General features: G+C 40.3%; 1 protein-coding gene across 5 annotated transcripts in view; it reads right to left on the reverse strand.

The window, feature by feature from the left end:
* Positions 1 to 395: 395 nt before the first annotated feature.
* LOC145504534 (uncharacterized) overlaps positions 396 to 16,315 on the reverse strand; it is a 52,792-nt gene continuing 36,872 nt past the window's right edge. Inside the window, exons 8-10 of one of the 5 annotated variants that reach the window (XR_014052281.1) lie at positions 9,551 to 9,673; positions 1,368 to 1,637; positions 396 to 672 (exon numbers count right to left, since the gene is read on the reverse strand). Coding sequence is in view for 1 of the 5 variants with exons in the window: in XM_081485604.1 (XP_081341730.1) it covers positions 6,236 to 6,241; positions 7,718 to 7,882; positions 9,551 to 9,673 (294 nt within the window). In the remaining 4 variants the exon portion in view is untranslated. Of the gene's footprint in view, positions 673 to 1,367; positions 1,638 to 6,194; positions 6,242 to 7,717; positions 7,883 to 9,550; positions 9,674 to 16,315 lie in introns of those variants that run through there. The other 4 variants (XR_014052277.1, XR_014052275.1, XM_081485604.1 and 1 more) reach the window with 4 other exon arrangements.

Here is a 16,315-nt window from a genome sequence, read left to right on the forward strand (position 1 = left end):
CTTTCACACATATCTGGAATCTATAGGCGTGGACCTTATAATCTATGTAATGGATATTTTAGTTCATTGGGGCAACAGCTAGAAATCAGATGTTCTTGATCATTTCTGTTCTGATGAGGTATTTGTCTCACTACTTTGTCTTGAGGAATTTCATTATGTCATCATTGTACTAACATTTCCCAGAGATGTTCCTGTAACCGAATGTGCCAGAACATGGTAACAGGAAACTTCTGCCTTTATTTTCCATAATCCAATACTAGATACAAGAAATCCTAGAGTGAAATTACTGCCGTGCCATAGAAGTCTCCAGTTAAAAGGGCTGTGGGTGGGAGGGCGCAGTGCAACAAAGGGAGTGTCAATACATTATAAATGATAATAATAGCAGTTAACACTAAGAGTTACAGAAGTTTATGAACATTGTGCTAAATCCTTTAAACGCACTTTCTCACTCAATCCTCTCAATGACCCACTGCTGTTGTTTAGTCACTCAGTTGTGTCTGACTCTCTGCAACTCCAAGGTCTGTAGCAGCCAGGCTCCTCTGTCCATAGGATTTCTCAGGCGAGAATAATGGAATGGGTTGCCATTTCTTTCTCCACGATATCTTCCTGACTCAGAGATCGATCGCATGTCTCCTGCATTAGCAGTAGGATTCTTTACCACTGAGCCTGACCCTATGGAGGTAGATAGTATAATCATTATTTCTACTTTATAATGAAGAAATAGAAATATGGAGGGGACCACTAAACGTGCCCATGTTAGTGACTAGGTGTTGAGGTTGAACCCAGTTTTGTGATTCCTGAGCTCAAGCTATTAACCATCCAGAGATTAACTACTGTTTCAGCTGAGAGAATTTTGATTTTGATCACTTACTATGTATAAAATGCTGTGACGAATACAAGGAGGACAGCACATGTTTATAGCAAAGGCAAAGAGAGTGGTTCAGACCAGAAATACTCAGACTTTCCTTGGCAGAAGAAAAATCTTTGGGGGCAGAAGTTGTCAGGGGAGTCCTTATGGAGCAGGTGGATCTGGAAAAATGGGCCAAAGGATTCAGGTCTGCCTTTTAGAGAAGAGGATGCATTCTGGATAGTGAGGAAAACTAAATAGCCCCTCCCTCCCCAGATTTAATTGAAAACATAGAACAAAAATGAGAGAATCATGTGGTAGAATATCTTCTGACCTGTGGCTACAATAATGTTATGAAGTCCTATGACTACTCTTGCTTTTGCAAAACAAACAAAAAACTATTATTATTAACAGTTATTGAAGGAGACAGGGAAAGATCTATATCTGAAAGACTTGCCCCAAAGACCTCATTCTAAAGCCTGCTATAATGAAGCTAGTCAGATATCAAGGTTCTTATTACTTTCCAACACTTGGGAGGATCCCAAAATGGCAGCCGCTTTGACAGATCCATGAAGTGTTCACGGAACTTTCTCTAGCAGGGACACCAACTTAGGCATACCAACTTAGAAGCGAGGATAGAGGAGAACTTGGGCACTGATAGAAGCATAGCTTTCCCCTCCTGAATGAATACGCGTTATCACGGAGAGAGAGCTTTTCCTTTGATGGTATGTCCTCTGCTCCATGGCTGGTCTTCTCCACCCTGAATTATTGGGTGATGTAACGTGCACTCCTGCAGAACACATTATTATTATTCAGGAGCAAGTGACTTGAAATTGAAAGGCTCACACAGTTGTGAACTCCAACAGCGTTAAAAATAAATCCCTTTATCTGTTCTACATTCCTAGGTACTCTTTTCCATTGGAGCCCCCTTTAAAAGATGTGTGGACTGCACGTTGAACAAGATCGAATGTGACTTTGCAAAAATAGGATGCCTGGTCTCTCCTCTTTCCCTTTCCACTCGACAATGCAAGATAAATTCACTCCACGGGAACCTTTTGTGGGCTGTACTGCTCAGGCAATTTGCAGTTTGCTGGGGGAAAGGCAGCTCACGCTACATTTATCACCCCCTGCCGCCGGCTACAATTCAACCCACTTCGAACCACTGAGCAGAGGTGCTGATGGGGGCTCTGGCATTAGAATTTCACATCATAATAGAAGTGCAGGGAAGCAAAAGACAAATGTATCAGGGCCATTCCAGGTCTTCACTAAGGAAGAGGTCAAGAGTACGACATGGGGTGTTAGGGACCAAAGATGAGCATTCCGCAGTAATGAAAAATGTGGTTGCTTTTCTCGATTCTTTATATATTTCCTTCTGGTAATCTTAGCTTGAATAGTGAGTTTCCTATTGTTATCTGAATCATCAACTCATGTTGTGAAGAGTACTCTAAAATAACTGCACAAAGCAACATGGCCAAAACTAATAAATAATAAAAGGCATGACTTGCCTTCATTTCCTTCTGTTTTACCCAGAGGCTTGTTCTCAAAAAAAAAAAAAAAAGCAAACAAGAATAACAACATAAAATGATTATAGTGGGTAATTGGGTGGAGTTAATGTATCGGTCAAGACAGGCTAGATAATGCTATGAACAATCCCCAAATTTCCCAAAGCCAAAGTGTTACTTCTCATGAAAATCAGTGGAGGAGTCTGCTTCACAAGTTTACTCAGGGACCCAAGCTGATGGAACATGATATTGTTGCTATACTATCTCTAATTCTGGAAGAAGGCGAGTATGCTGAAGAGTCTTATCTGGCATTGAAATTCTGACTCAGGAGTGAAATGCATCCCTTCCACTCACAATCTATTGGCCAGAACCAGTCACGTGATCTGCCTGACTGTAATGGGCCAAGGAAATATAATCCTCTTGTGCAGCTAGAAGGAGAGGGTAGTTATTTATGGGTGAGAGCTGGGAGTCTCTACTACCATTGTATTATGTCTCGTCTATTGGTCAACTTCTCCTCTGGAGAAGGAAATAGCAAGGAATTGGCTTAGGTAATCTCCAGTATTCTTGCCTGGGGAATCCCATGGACAGAGGAGCCTGGAGGGCTACAGTTCATGGGGTCGCATAGAGTCAGACATGACTGAGCTACCAAGCATGCATTGGTTGTCTTAGTGAAGTAGGTCTGACTTGAATGGTAGTGGGTTTTGGTATTTAAATAAACCAGATACACTTGCCATTTCTTTTTGTTTCATGTACAGTGATGTTCACGAATGTCATAGCAGTGGTAAGAGGATTTTGGTGATAGAAAGACTCCAACAACTCCCTAATTGAAGGGATGAGAAAACTAGAGAGGCTGAAAAAGTTATCCATGATTTCCTCATTGTTGGCAGAGACAAGGTGCTTTCCAGATCAGTCCTCTTTCCTCTATGCAAGTTGCCTTTCCATTAGATCCCTTCCCTGGAGTCAAGAGAGAGTATGAGCTCAGAAGGTAATGTTGCGCAAGTCTGACCAACAAAGAAAATGAGTCAGTATGAGGATTAATATCACAGTGGACAGCATGTGATTTATTTTTAGTGTTAACACTCAAGGTATTCATTATTCTGTTTAGAATGGATGTGTTTTTACATTATTCATTCATTTCTCTACCTGTTAGTATTATTAATATTTTTGACTTCTTAATCATAGTACTAATGACAAATGTTTTCCTTTGAATTCACCCGAAGGTTCATATTTGATCCTAGGGCCATATGTTGATACATGGCAGTACTTCCTAATGATTTTATGCCATGACACACATAGAAAATGTTAATAGTACAGTGGGGTAAAACCACTGAGGCTGCTCAACCCCTGAGACAATTGTACGTGAATTTTAGCTGCTTCAGGACCCAGCCTGGCCACCCGATGAGCTAAGGATTGACCTTGGCACACCAGTACCCCAGTTATAAAGTACAGGTTGGGAAGCCCTGGCATTCACAGAGGAGCAGTGAGCTAGATGTTACTTTCTCTTTCAGACTGGTTTGGTTTGGGGTCAGAACTATGTCCCTATTTATCTGTGCTGACTTTGATACTTGTGTTGGTTAGAAGTGATTGTTAAGAGGAAAAAAAGGCACCTCATCTTGACCCTTCTTGATCAGGGAAGGCTTCTTGGAAGAATTAGATTTTTCAGCAATGTTTAGGGAGTGAGGATGAATACCCATAGAAATCACAGATAGGCTGGTAACCCTGCAGTGCTCTTTGGAGCCATTCTGACGGGGTAATGAAGTCATTTTAAATCAGGGATATTTTCAGCATAAAATGTTTAACAGATCAAATGCCGTCTAGGCTTCTGCAGGTTTCAGAAGAAACAGAATGGAAAGCCACACTGATGAAACACCGCTAACAGGCAAATGTTCTCTTTTTCCGTGAGGTAAGCAGCTCATGGGGTTTCATTTAGGTGAGAACTCTTTGGTGGCTGGCTTAGGTAATGAGCATCTGCTGGGAAGACCTTGTGAGCATTATTTGTGCCAGTGTCTGTGTGAAAAATATCTCTTCGCTTTATGGTGTGGATTTAAAAGAAAAATGGCATCCCATTGGAGGAAAAGGATTTGATCACTGTCGAGCCCTATCTTTTTGGTCCTTTATAATTCTTTTCTATGTCACTGCTTGATATCTATCATTAGAATGCTGCCAGACAATTTCCTCCCTCTCTTTTTACTGCATGGAGGTCTCTTTGTTAAAAACAAGGATGCTAATGTTGCTTCAACTGTTGAGTGCATGAGTGTGTGTGTGTGTGTGTGTGTGTGTGTGTGTATGTGGTGTGTTGAGTATAAACATACTTGTCTATGGGGCATGGATGGAAGGCTGGAATTTCATTCTAACATATTCACTGACTCTGCCCAGCAACCCAAATGCTGTGGAACAGACAGAAGTAGGTCAGGATGGGAATTGTCCTATCTCAGCATATTACAAGGTGGGTGTGACAAGTGAGTGAGCTGTCAGTTCAGAGACAGAAGTCGGGAAAACCAGAGATAGGTAGAGTAACCATATAATTCATCATCCACACCGTGATACTTGTGAGAATGAAAGGGGGTGCTATTAATAATTACGCTGGGACAACATGTGTAAATTGGGACTGCCCCAGGCAATGAGATGAATACTAAGCCTGAGGATGGGCTAAGTGTCAAGATGCCAGAAGAGGAACAGCTGCATAATAGAGCCTAGTCTTTCCATTGGAATGGAGTCAGGTGCATGGACAATTTTCCACATACTGGAATAACTTAATGAAAAATGCAAAAACTGAATGGGCAGGTGAGAGCACCATGGCACTTCATGGTTAACAAGAATAAGAATGATGCTTAGTGAGTGTGTGGACCTGTCATAATCCAAGGAAGTAGGTGGTTTGCTCCTTTTGAAGGCCAGCAGTTGCCTGTCTCCCGTTATGGAAATTGTTTCTGTCCGTCTAGAGGTGGAGTTCTTACACTTGACATCTGTCAGAAATGGGCATTTCACTTAGGTGGAAGCCTAAGTCAGGTCATGTGTAAGGCTGAAGGGCAAGACTGCAAGGGATTTCTGGTAGAGGATTGTCAGTAGTTGATGGGGGCATTCCATTGGGGGGAACCCCCTATATTTGCTTCTGCTTTGTATTCTACACATAAGACTGTCATTGGATGCAAAAAACTGAAGCATAAAAAAGACTGTCTCTACCTGGTAACTTTTTATTGAAAAAAAAAAAATACATTAGGTGTGGAGAAGGAAATGGCAACCCACTCCGGTGTTCTTGTTTGGGAAATCCCATGGACAGAGGAACCTGTCAGGCTACAGTCCATGGGGTTGCAAAGAGTCAGACACAACTTAGCGACTAAACAACATCCATTAGGTGAGGAAGGGTATGTTCAGAATCCTAGGATCAGGGAGCCTTCAGAGGAAAGCATGTGATGCTCGGCAGACCTCAGACCCCTTCTTTCCTTCCTTGCTTCCTTCTGTCACTTAATTTTTCATTAATTACCTCCTAATAGTTAAGCCCCATGCTTGGAACAAGAGCTACAGATAAATGAAACATAGTTCCTACCTTGGAGGAGCACTCGTTCTAGTAAGAATGGGTGTAATTCTAAGAAATTAAGCCTAAATAGTAAAGTAGTGAAATAGGAAGGGCTAATGTGTTAAGAAGGCCTCATGCTTAAGAAGTGTGATGGAGTATGGCAATTATATAAGGTGCGGAAAGAATTTCCAGGCAGAAAGAAAGTCAGATATTACAAGGACGTGGCGGGCTTGGGGAAGGGATAAACACTTACCTGCCCTAAAGGGCCCAGAGTAGGGAGGGAAAGAGTCAGTGGCAAAAATTTAAACCTGAATTGGGTTGGGCTCCTGGGCCCAGATGTTGATGTACAGTGGCAGCAGTGGAAGAGGAATTCTAGACCTGGGAGGAGGAAGGAAAGACACGGGAAATTGACAACCCAACAGAAAAAGCGAAAACACGTAGAAGAAACACAGAGACATAGTCCCTGACGGAGAGGAGCAAAATTCTCACAAGAACCCTTACCAGATCTAATAGACACATGCAGTCTGACTTCCCTTAACTGCCTTTCTGGGTCTGGGAGCTGCGGCTGAGACTCACGGTTATGGGACCACCGGGACTCAGCCCAGATGTTGGGTGATGACACTCAAAGCCTCCCCTAAAGGGACAAACCCAGTCTGCTTCTTGCCTCCAGGAAGGGTCTATGGGTAGACAAACAAGAGTGGGATTTTTGTTTGTTTGTTTGGTTGGTTTTGGTTGAAGCTCTTCTCGTCAAAGCAAAGAAGGGGATGCAATGCACGGGGAAGGGAAGCCGGGTTCTGTGGTCAGAGGCTCTGCCAGGAGCCCAAGACCCACCCCTTGGCAGATTCTGTGGCCAGCTCTTGAGGAGGCAGTGAAGGAAAATGCTAGCGCTTTACTTCAGTGCCAAGCCACCTGCTGGCACAGTTTAGCCTGAACTAAGGTTGCTTTTATGTCAGAAAAACGTGAGTCTGGAGACCCTGGGCTGTATGTTTAATAAGGGGCATTCATATACACTGTGGTTCTGCTTGCTAATTGTCCCACCAGGCTGGTTCTCAGGCAATCCAGATAGAGGGGAACTCGGCTCCGAAGCCTAGCTCACTTCCATCAACGTGGCAAAGAAATGCACAAAACCTGATCATCGAACAAACACACAGATACAGGGTGTATTTCTTATTTATTCATTTTGCAATTCTGCTTCTTCTGGGAAAGTGGAGGTTTATTACCCAATAGCACATGACTGTGCTGAAAAGCACAAGGAATATCAACCAGCTGTTTCATGCACGATTCTGGCCAGCAGGGGCTGAGAGTACAAGCAAGGAGGGTGGGGAGTGTGGAACCAGAACACTACAGCCCTTATTTTTGTCCAACTTTACCATAGAAACCTATCAGTTAAGAACGGAGATCCTGTTGGTCACAGTTGTATGACTCTCCTACCCAGAATTCTTGCACCTATCTTTAATTATGAGGTAGGGACAAATGTCCCAGTCATTGATTTAACAAATATTTATCAAATAATGATCTTGTGTCACAGACTGTACCAAGTGCTCTGGATACAGTAGCAAGGAAGATGGCCAAGGTCCACCTCAGGGTTCACATTCTAATGTGGGGTATAAGCTATGAATGAATGAACAAACCATAATTACAGATAGAGTTATAACACCTAACACTTCTATGTAGAGCTTACTATCCCACTTCTAAGTCCATACGTGTATACACATACATACACATACACATCTTCATTTCTGCTTCTCTACAGCTGGTCTCCTGTCTCTCTTCCTCTCTTCATCTTATCCGAAGTCCGCCCAGATTCTAAGACAGTATCCTAAAGCAAGGAATACTTAGGCCATCGCACCCCACCTTAAAGAATTTGGCGCTGAGCCAGTCTCCCTGTTGTTGTGGCTGAAGGTTTGGTGACCTGCACTGGACCCGGCTCTTCATTTCCCTCTTCTGTGTACCCTCTAATCCACGGCGCACTTGCTTGGAGAACAGACTCTTGCCTTTATCACGCGCCCAATTACAGTTCTGTGAAGCATATTTGAAAACAATAATCTCTTTGATCTTTATTTGAGCTTTTCTCCAGCCCTGCTTATAACCTTACTGAGTTGTTTTTTTTTTTTTCCATCAGGGATGGGAAGCCTGTTCTTGAATGGCTGTCCTGTGACTAAAAGACTGCTTTCTTGCAGATGGGGAGACGCGGCTACTAGGTATCACTTACCTGGAGCTCCTTTTCCAGCATCCATCTACTTGCTGGGATCTGAGGCTACTTACTCACATCATCTCCTCCCTCACTGTTCATTTGCTTGCATGGACTGCAATGAATAAGGGTGTTTGAAGCTGGCTAGAAATGGATCTCAGTGGAGAAGGTTTGGGGCTGGTCATGGACAAGGCCACAAATACCACAGTATCACAATGTTAGAAAGGTAAGTATTGTGATGACTGAGCATAGACCCTGGTGTCACACAGATCTAGGTGTGAATCCCACATGCCTCACTTAGGAGCTATGCAAACTTGACTGAGTAACTTCTCTGCCCTTCAAATGATCTTTCCATACAATAAGCAAAATTTCAGTACAGATTTAGTACTTATCGGGTAGTTGTGAGATCTAAAAGATAACACAATTAAAGACTCCTGCTTCTGGACAAGATGGAGTGATACAGATTGAATTTAGCATTCTGTCTGAAGCAGCCAAAGGAAAAATAAACAAAATGAAGCAATGGTTTTAAGGCCTTGGATGCTCATCTGGTCTTGCCTAACAAATCTTAGAAACAGAACACAAACAATCAAATTATTTTTTAAAATTAATTTAAGTGTGTATGATAACAAAGCCCAGGGATATGTCTAGGAATAAGAAAATACAGCAACCAACAAAGAAAAGTTCGTAATGCTTAGAATCCAATAAAAGGATTACTAGCATGCAAAGAAACAGGGAAGAATGACCTACGTATGGTGAGGAAAATAATTGAACATGATCAAGAACTGACATAAATGATTGACTTGATAAGGGTATTGGTTGCTTATGTGTGTGCTAAGTCACTTAGCTGTGTCCGACTGTGACCCCATGGTTCTGTAGCCTGCCAGGCTCCTCTGTCCATGGGAGTCTCAAGGCAAGAATACTAGAGTGGTTTGCCATTTCCTTCTCCAGGGGAACTTTCTGACCCAGGGATCAAACTCATGTCTCTTGCTTTACCACTGAGCTACCTGGAAAGCCCCTAAAAAGTTAAGTACAAACAAAGAAGTTATACAAAGGACCCAAAATAAACTTCTAGATTTAAAAAACACAATGTCTGACATGAAAAATATACCAGATGGGGTTAATGACGGATTAGTCATTGGGGAAGAAAAGATTTTTAAGTATGAAGATATAGAAATAGAAACTAATTAAAATAAAATACCTAGGGAAGAAAAAAGAATTAAAAAAAATGGAAGGAGCGAGGGGCAACCTCAAGACGCCTGATATATATGAGACTGAAGTCCCTGAAGAAAGAGGGGGTGGTCGGAAAGTATATTTGGAGACATGATGAACATTTTTTCCCCTAAAATTGCTAAAAACTATACAGTCACAGATCTGAAACATAAAATCAGCAAGGACAAATAGAGTTGAACTGGCTTGATTTACATTTACAGAACAACTCTATCAGATAACAGCAGGATATTTAGTTTTGATTGTACATAGATCAGTATCAAGTGTACCTTAGAGATGGAAGCCTGACCCAGATGCTGGTGCTGTGGCTGCTCTCTGCTTTCCATTATGTAGGTGGTTAAGACTATGTTCTGGGCCATGAAACAAGTCTCAACAAACTTAAAGGATTCAAGCTCCACAATAAAAGAATTAATTTAAAAATCAGTAACAGAAAGATATCTAGAAAATCTCTGGAGATTTAGAAGCTATATCATGCACTTCTTTTTTAAAAATTTAATGTTATATTGGAGTATGGTTGATTAACATTGTTGTGTTAGTTTCAGGTGTACAGCAAAGTGATTCAGTTATACATGTATATGCTTCTATTCTTTTCCAAATGTTTTTCCCATTTAGTTTATTACAGAGTGTTGAGCAGAGTTCCCTGTGTTATACAGTAGGTCCTTGTTGATGATTTATATTTAAACATAACAATGTATACATGTCAACACCAAATTTCCAATCTACACATAATCTACTACATAATGTACTTCTAAATAATTCATTAGTCAAAGGAGAAATCAGAAGTATTTTGAACCAAGTCAAATGAAAACACAGTGTTTTAGAATTTGTGGGATGCTCTATAGCTGTATTTAGGAGAAAATTATTGCACTAAACATCTGTATTAGGAAAAAATAGTCTTAAGTCACATGATCTCAACTTCCATAGCAAAAAATAGGGAAGGAAGTACAATTAAAACTAAAGTAAAAAGAAAGAAAATAAAGATCAAAGCAGAAATCCCCCAAATATAAAACAGTATGGCTAGGGTTTTCTCAATTTTCTTCATCTCTTAGAACCAGTCACATGGTCAGGAAACAAAGAAAGGCCACAAATTACCAATGTCAGAAATGAAAGGTGACATCATTGCAGTCTATAGACATTAAAATGATAATGAAGGAATATTGTGAACAATTTCATTCCTACAAATTTGACATCTAAAGATGACAAATTCCTTGAAAAGAACAAACTACTGATGCTCATTCAAGAAGAAACAGATAAGCTGAATAGCTATATATCAAATAAAGATATTGAATTTGTAGTTAAACATCTTCCTGCAAAGAAAACTGCAGGCTTAGATGGCTTCACTAGTGAATTCTTCAAAACACTTAAGGAAAAATAATACCAATTCTACATAAACTGCCCCAGAAAATTGAAAAGGAGAAAATACTTCTTAACACATTCTTTGAGGCTGCCTTGACACCAAAGCTAGACAAAGACATGACAGGTTAAAAGAATCAAAAACCAAAAAAGCTGCAGACTAATACATTTCTGATTATAGGTGCAATAATTCAAAATAAACTTTTATCAAATCCAGTCCAGCAATGTATTTAAAACAGAAGAATATATCTTGAACTAGTGGATTTATCCTAGGAAGTATATCATCATATTATCAAACCAATAAAGAAAAGCTATGTGATCATTTCAATAAATGAAAAAAATAAAGTGACAAAATATAATATTTATTCCTGAATACTCACTCAGCAAGCTAGGAATTGAAGGGAACTTTTTCAGCCTAATAAAGTCCATCTACAAAAAACCTATAGCCAACATCATACATAATAGTGAAAGACTAAATGCCTTACCATCAAACCAAGAACAAGACAAATATGTCTGTTTTCTTCATTTTTATCCCACATTGAAGATTTGACTAGCATAACCAGGTTTAAAAAAGTACAAATTATGCAGATAGTATAAGAGGAAATAAACTATCTTTACTTGCAGATGACATGCTTATCTATTTAGGACAGTTTTTTTTTTCAATCTCTGCCAGATATTCTGGGCTCAATAGTTCTTTGTTGTGTGTGTGTGTGGGGGGTGTTTCCTATGTGTTGTACAATGTTTAGCAGCAATCCTGGCATCTAACCATTAATTGCCAGTATCATTGTCTGTATCCATTTATCCCAAGGTATGGCAACCAAAAACGTCTCTGGACATTAGCACACGACCCCCAGGGGCTCAACTACTCCTAGCTGAGAATCACTGATAAAGAAAATCTGATGAAATTTATAAAAATCTACTAGAACTAAGTAAGTGTGTTTAGCAAGATTGTAGAATATGAGATCAATACATACAAATTAGCAATAGCTTTATATAATAACAATGAATACATGGAAATTAAAATTAAGTTACAGTACTATTTATAATTGCATCAAAAATATGAAATTGCTAGTGACACATCTGACAAAAGGGATGAAAAGCTTATACAATAATACTACAAAATATTGTTGTGAGAAGTTAAAGGCCTAAATAGAGATACATAATTAATTATGGTTGAAAGACTTAGTATTGTTAAGATGTCAATTAGCTTAAATTGATTTATAGATTTAGTACTGTGCTGTGTGCTTAGTCATTCAGTCGTGTCCGACTCTTTGCAACCCCATGGACTGTAAGCCTGCCAGGCTCTTCCATCTACGGGGATTCTCCAGGCAAGAATACTGTGGTGGGTTGCCATATCCTCCTCCAGGCGATCTTCCGAACGCAGGGATCAAATCCAGGTCTCCCGCATTGCAGGTGGATTCTTTGCTGTCTGACCCACCAGGGAAGCCAATCCCAATCAAAATCCCAGCAGATTTTTATTTTTTATTTTTGTAGAGGTTGATACTGCTGCTGCTAAGTTGCTTCAGTCTTGTCCGACTCTGTGCGACCCCATAGACGGCAGCCCGCCAGGCTCCCCCGTCCCTGGGATTCTCCAGGCAAGAACACTGGAGTGGGTTGCCATTTCCTTCTCCAATGCATGAAAGTGAAAAGTGAAAGTGAAGTCGCTCAGTCGTGTCCGACTCTTAGCGACCCCATGGACTGCAGCCCACCAGGCTCCTCCGTCCATGGGATTTTCCAGGAAAGAGTACTGGAGTGGGGTGCCATTGCCTTCTCTGAGAGGTTGATAAGCTGATTCTAAAATTTACTGGAAATGCAGAGCCTCTGGAAGAGCCAAATAACTTTAAAAAAGAACAAAGTTGGAGGAATAACATCATATGATTTCAAGGTTAAGAAAGCTGTAGAAAGCAAGATGGTAGAATTGGTATAAACATAGATGTTATGAAAATACAAGCCTATAAAGACCCATATGTATCTATACAACTGATTTGATAATGGTAAGAGGGTAATTCAGTGAAGAAGGGATGGTCTTTTCAACAGATGGTGCTGAACAGTTGAATATATTTAAAAAAGTGGAAGCTTTAATCCATACTTTGCACAATATAAAAAAAGTTAACTCAAATGCATCATAGGTCTAAATATAAAACCTAAACTATATAATTTCTAAAAGAAAATATAGTATGAAATATCTGTGATCTTGGATTAGGCAAAGTTTTCAGAGATAATATCTCAAAAAGAAAATCTATAAAAGAACATGTTGACCAATCTGACTTCATGAAAATTAAAACTGCTTTTCAAAAGATATTATTAACAGAAGGAAAAGACAAATTAAATTAGGAGAAAATATTTGGAAGATGTATAACTGATAAAGGATTATATATATATATATATGCATATGTCTACAATATGCATAGAACTCTTAAATCTCAATAATACATCTGTGTCTTAGTGGGAGAAGGTAGGGTGGGCTGATTTGAGGGAATAGTATTGAAATTTGTATATTACTGTATGTAAAATAGATGACCAGTGCAAGTTCAATGCATGAAGCAGGGCACCCAAAGCCAGTGCTCTGGGACAACCCAGAGGGATAGGGTGGGGAGGAAGGTGGGAAGAGGGTTCAGGATAGGGGGGACACATGTATATCTGTGGCTGATTCATGTTGATGTATGGCAAAAACCATCACAAAACTGTAAAGTAATTATCTTCCAATTAAAATAAATTAATAAAATATCTCAATAATAAGACATCAACAAAATTAAAACTCTTGTTGTCTGAAACACACCATTATAAAAGTGAAGACAACCTATGAAATGGAAGGAAAATTTTGCTATATATATGTATATATATCAGTTCAGTTCAGTTCAGTCGCTCAGTCGTGTCTGACTCTTTGCGACCCCATGAATTGCAGCACACCAGGCCTCTCCGTCCATCACCAACTCCCGGAGTCTACCCAAACCCATGTCCATCGAGTCAGTGATGCCATCCAACCATCTCATCCTCTGTCGTCCCCTTCTCCTCCCGCCCTCAATCCTACCCAGCATTAGGGTCTTTTCCAATGAGTCAACTCTTCCCATGAGGTGGCCAAAGTATTGGAGTTTCAGCTTCAACATCAGTCCTTCCAATGAATACCCAGGATTGATCTCCTTTAGGATGGATTGATTGGATCTCCTCGCAGTCCAAGGGACTCTCAAGAGTCTTCTCCAATACCACAGTTCAAAAGCATCAATTCTTCGGCGCTCAGCTTTCTTCACCGTCCAACTCTCACATCCATACATGACCACTGGAAAAACCATAGCCTTGACTAGACGGACTTTTGTTGGCAAAGTAATGTCTCTGCTTTTAAATATGCTATCTAGGTTGACCATAACCTTCCTTCCAAGGAGTAAGCGTCTTTTAATTTCATGGCTGCAATCACCATCAGCAGTGATTTTGGAGCCCAAAAAAATAAAGTCTGACACTGTTTCCACTGTTTCCCCATCTATTTCCCATGAAGTGATGGGACCAGATGCCATGATCTTAGTTTTCTGAACGTTGAGCTTTAAGCCAACTTTTTCACTCTCCTCCTTCACCTTCATCAAGAGGCTCTTTAGTTCTTCTTCACTTTCTGCCATAAGGGTGGTGTCATCCGCATATGTGAGGTTATTGATATTTCTCCTGGCAATCTTGATTCCAGCTTGTGTTTCTTCCAGCCCAGCGTTTCTCATGATGTACTCTGCATAGAAGTTAAATAAGCAGGGTGACAATATACAGCCTTGATGTACTCCTTTTCCTATTTGGAACCAGTCTGTTGTTCCATGTCCAGTTCTAACTGTTGCTTCCTGACCCGCATACAGGTTTCTCAAGAGGCAGGTGAGATGGTCTGGTATTCCCATCTCTTTCAGAATTTTCCACAGTTTATTGTGATCCACACAGTCAAAGGCTTTGGCATAGTCAATAAAGCAGAAATAGATGTTTTTCTGGAACTCGCTTGCTTTTTCGATGATCCAGCAATTTGATTGGCAATTTGATCTCTGGTTCCTCTGCCTTTTCTAAAACCAGGTTGAACATCTGGAAGTTCACGATTCACGTATTGCTGAAGCCTGGCTTGGAGAATTTTGAGCATTACTTTACTAGCGTGTGAGATGAGTGTAATTGTGCGGTAGTTTGAGCATTCTTTGGCATTTCCTTTCAACTTGGACTTAAAACATGTAAAAACACTAACAACTCAATAGTTAAAAAACAAATAACTCAATTAAAAATAAGTAAATGATTTTATAGACACCATCACAAAAAAGATACACCAATGGGCAATAAGTACATGGAAAGACGCTCAACATCGTTAGCCATCAAAAACATGCAAAGCGAAGCCACTATGAGTTGTCACTCAATACCTGCCGAGATAGTTATAATGAACGACAGATAATTATGTGTCTTTGCAGATGTGGGAACATCAGAATCCTTACACACTGCTGGTTGAAATGTAAAATGGTGCACTTCTTTGGAAAATGGTCTGTCAGTTTCTAGAAAAGCAAAACATAACTGTTTTGGTAAAATTCAGTCTTCCCTTCTACATCTCCTTTTACACAGAACACTTCACTGCTGACACTTTTGGTCACCAAATATGTGTGTAATATGTGTGTAAGTCAAGAAATTCTTCATGACACCAGTTGGGTGTTCTATAATCCAACTCAGTTCTGACTTCGTTTATCTGGAAATAGCATTGAACTCCACAGGTTAAGGGCTCAGCACCACACAACTGCCCTCCACTTCAGGTACTAATTGCAAGAAGCAGATCCCCAAGTTACTTGGTTACAAATTGGAAGTTCCCATGACCTCCTCTCTCTCAAAATCTGAGTAGTTTGCTAGAGTGGCTCACCCACTCTAGCAGGTGGGAATACTTGTTTACCAGTTTATTAAAGGGTATGTTAAAGAATATAGATGAATAGCCAGATGAAGAGATACACAGAGTGAGGTCTGGGAGGGTCCCAGATGTAGGAGCTTCAGTCCTCAGAGAGCTGGAGTGTGTCACCCGCCTGGTTTGTGGATGTGTCCGCCATCTGGAAGCTCATCATACCCCCTGGTACTGGGGTTTTATATAGGCATGATCAATTAATAGTTCCATTTCTAGCCCCTCTACACTTTGGAGAAGCTGGGGGCAGGAGGCTGAAAATCCCAAGGTAAGCATGGCTTGGTCTTCTGGAGAGCAGCCCCCATCCAGGAGCCCACCCAGAGTTGCCTCATGAGAACAAAAGATGTTCCTGATATTCTTTTCACTTAGGAAATTACAAAGGTTTTGGGAGCTCTGTGACAGGGACCAGGGGCAGAGACCAATATATATGTATAGATCTATTTAACTTATAATTTTCTATTATCTCAATAATCCATGCAAAAACTTGTACACCGATATTCATAGCAGCATAATAATAGCTGAAAAAATGACCAAATGTCTACCAATTGATAAATGGAGAAATAAAATGTGGTATAGCCATATGGTAATATCCAATAGAATATTCTTTAGCAGTAAAAAGAAATAAAATACTGACACATGTTACAAAGCGAATTGAACCATTATGCTACTTGAAAGAAACCAGTCAGAAAAAGCACTTATTACGATTTAATTTCTAGGAAGTGTTCAGAATAGGAAAACATACAGAGACAGAAAGTAGATTAGTGGTTTGGAAGTGGAAGAAAGGAAATGGGGCTTA

Source organism: Giraffa tippelskirchi, chromosome 5 (genome assembly GCF_054371585.1).
Source record: "Giraffa tippelskirchi isolate mGirTip1 chromosome 5, T2T-mGirTip1v1.2.pri, whole genome shotgun sequence".
In the NCBI taxonomy this organism is placed as follows: domain Eukaryota; kingdom Metazoa; phylum Chordata; class Mammalia; order Artiodactyla; family Giraffidae; genus Giraffa; species Giraffa tippelskirchi.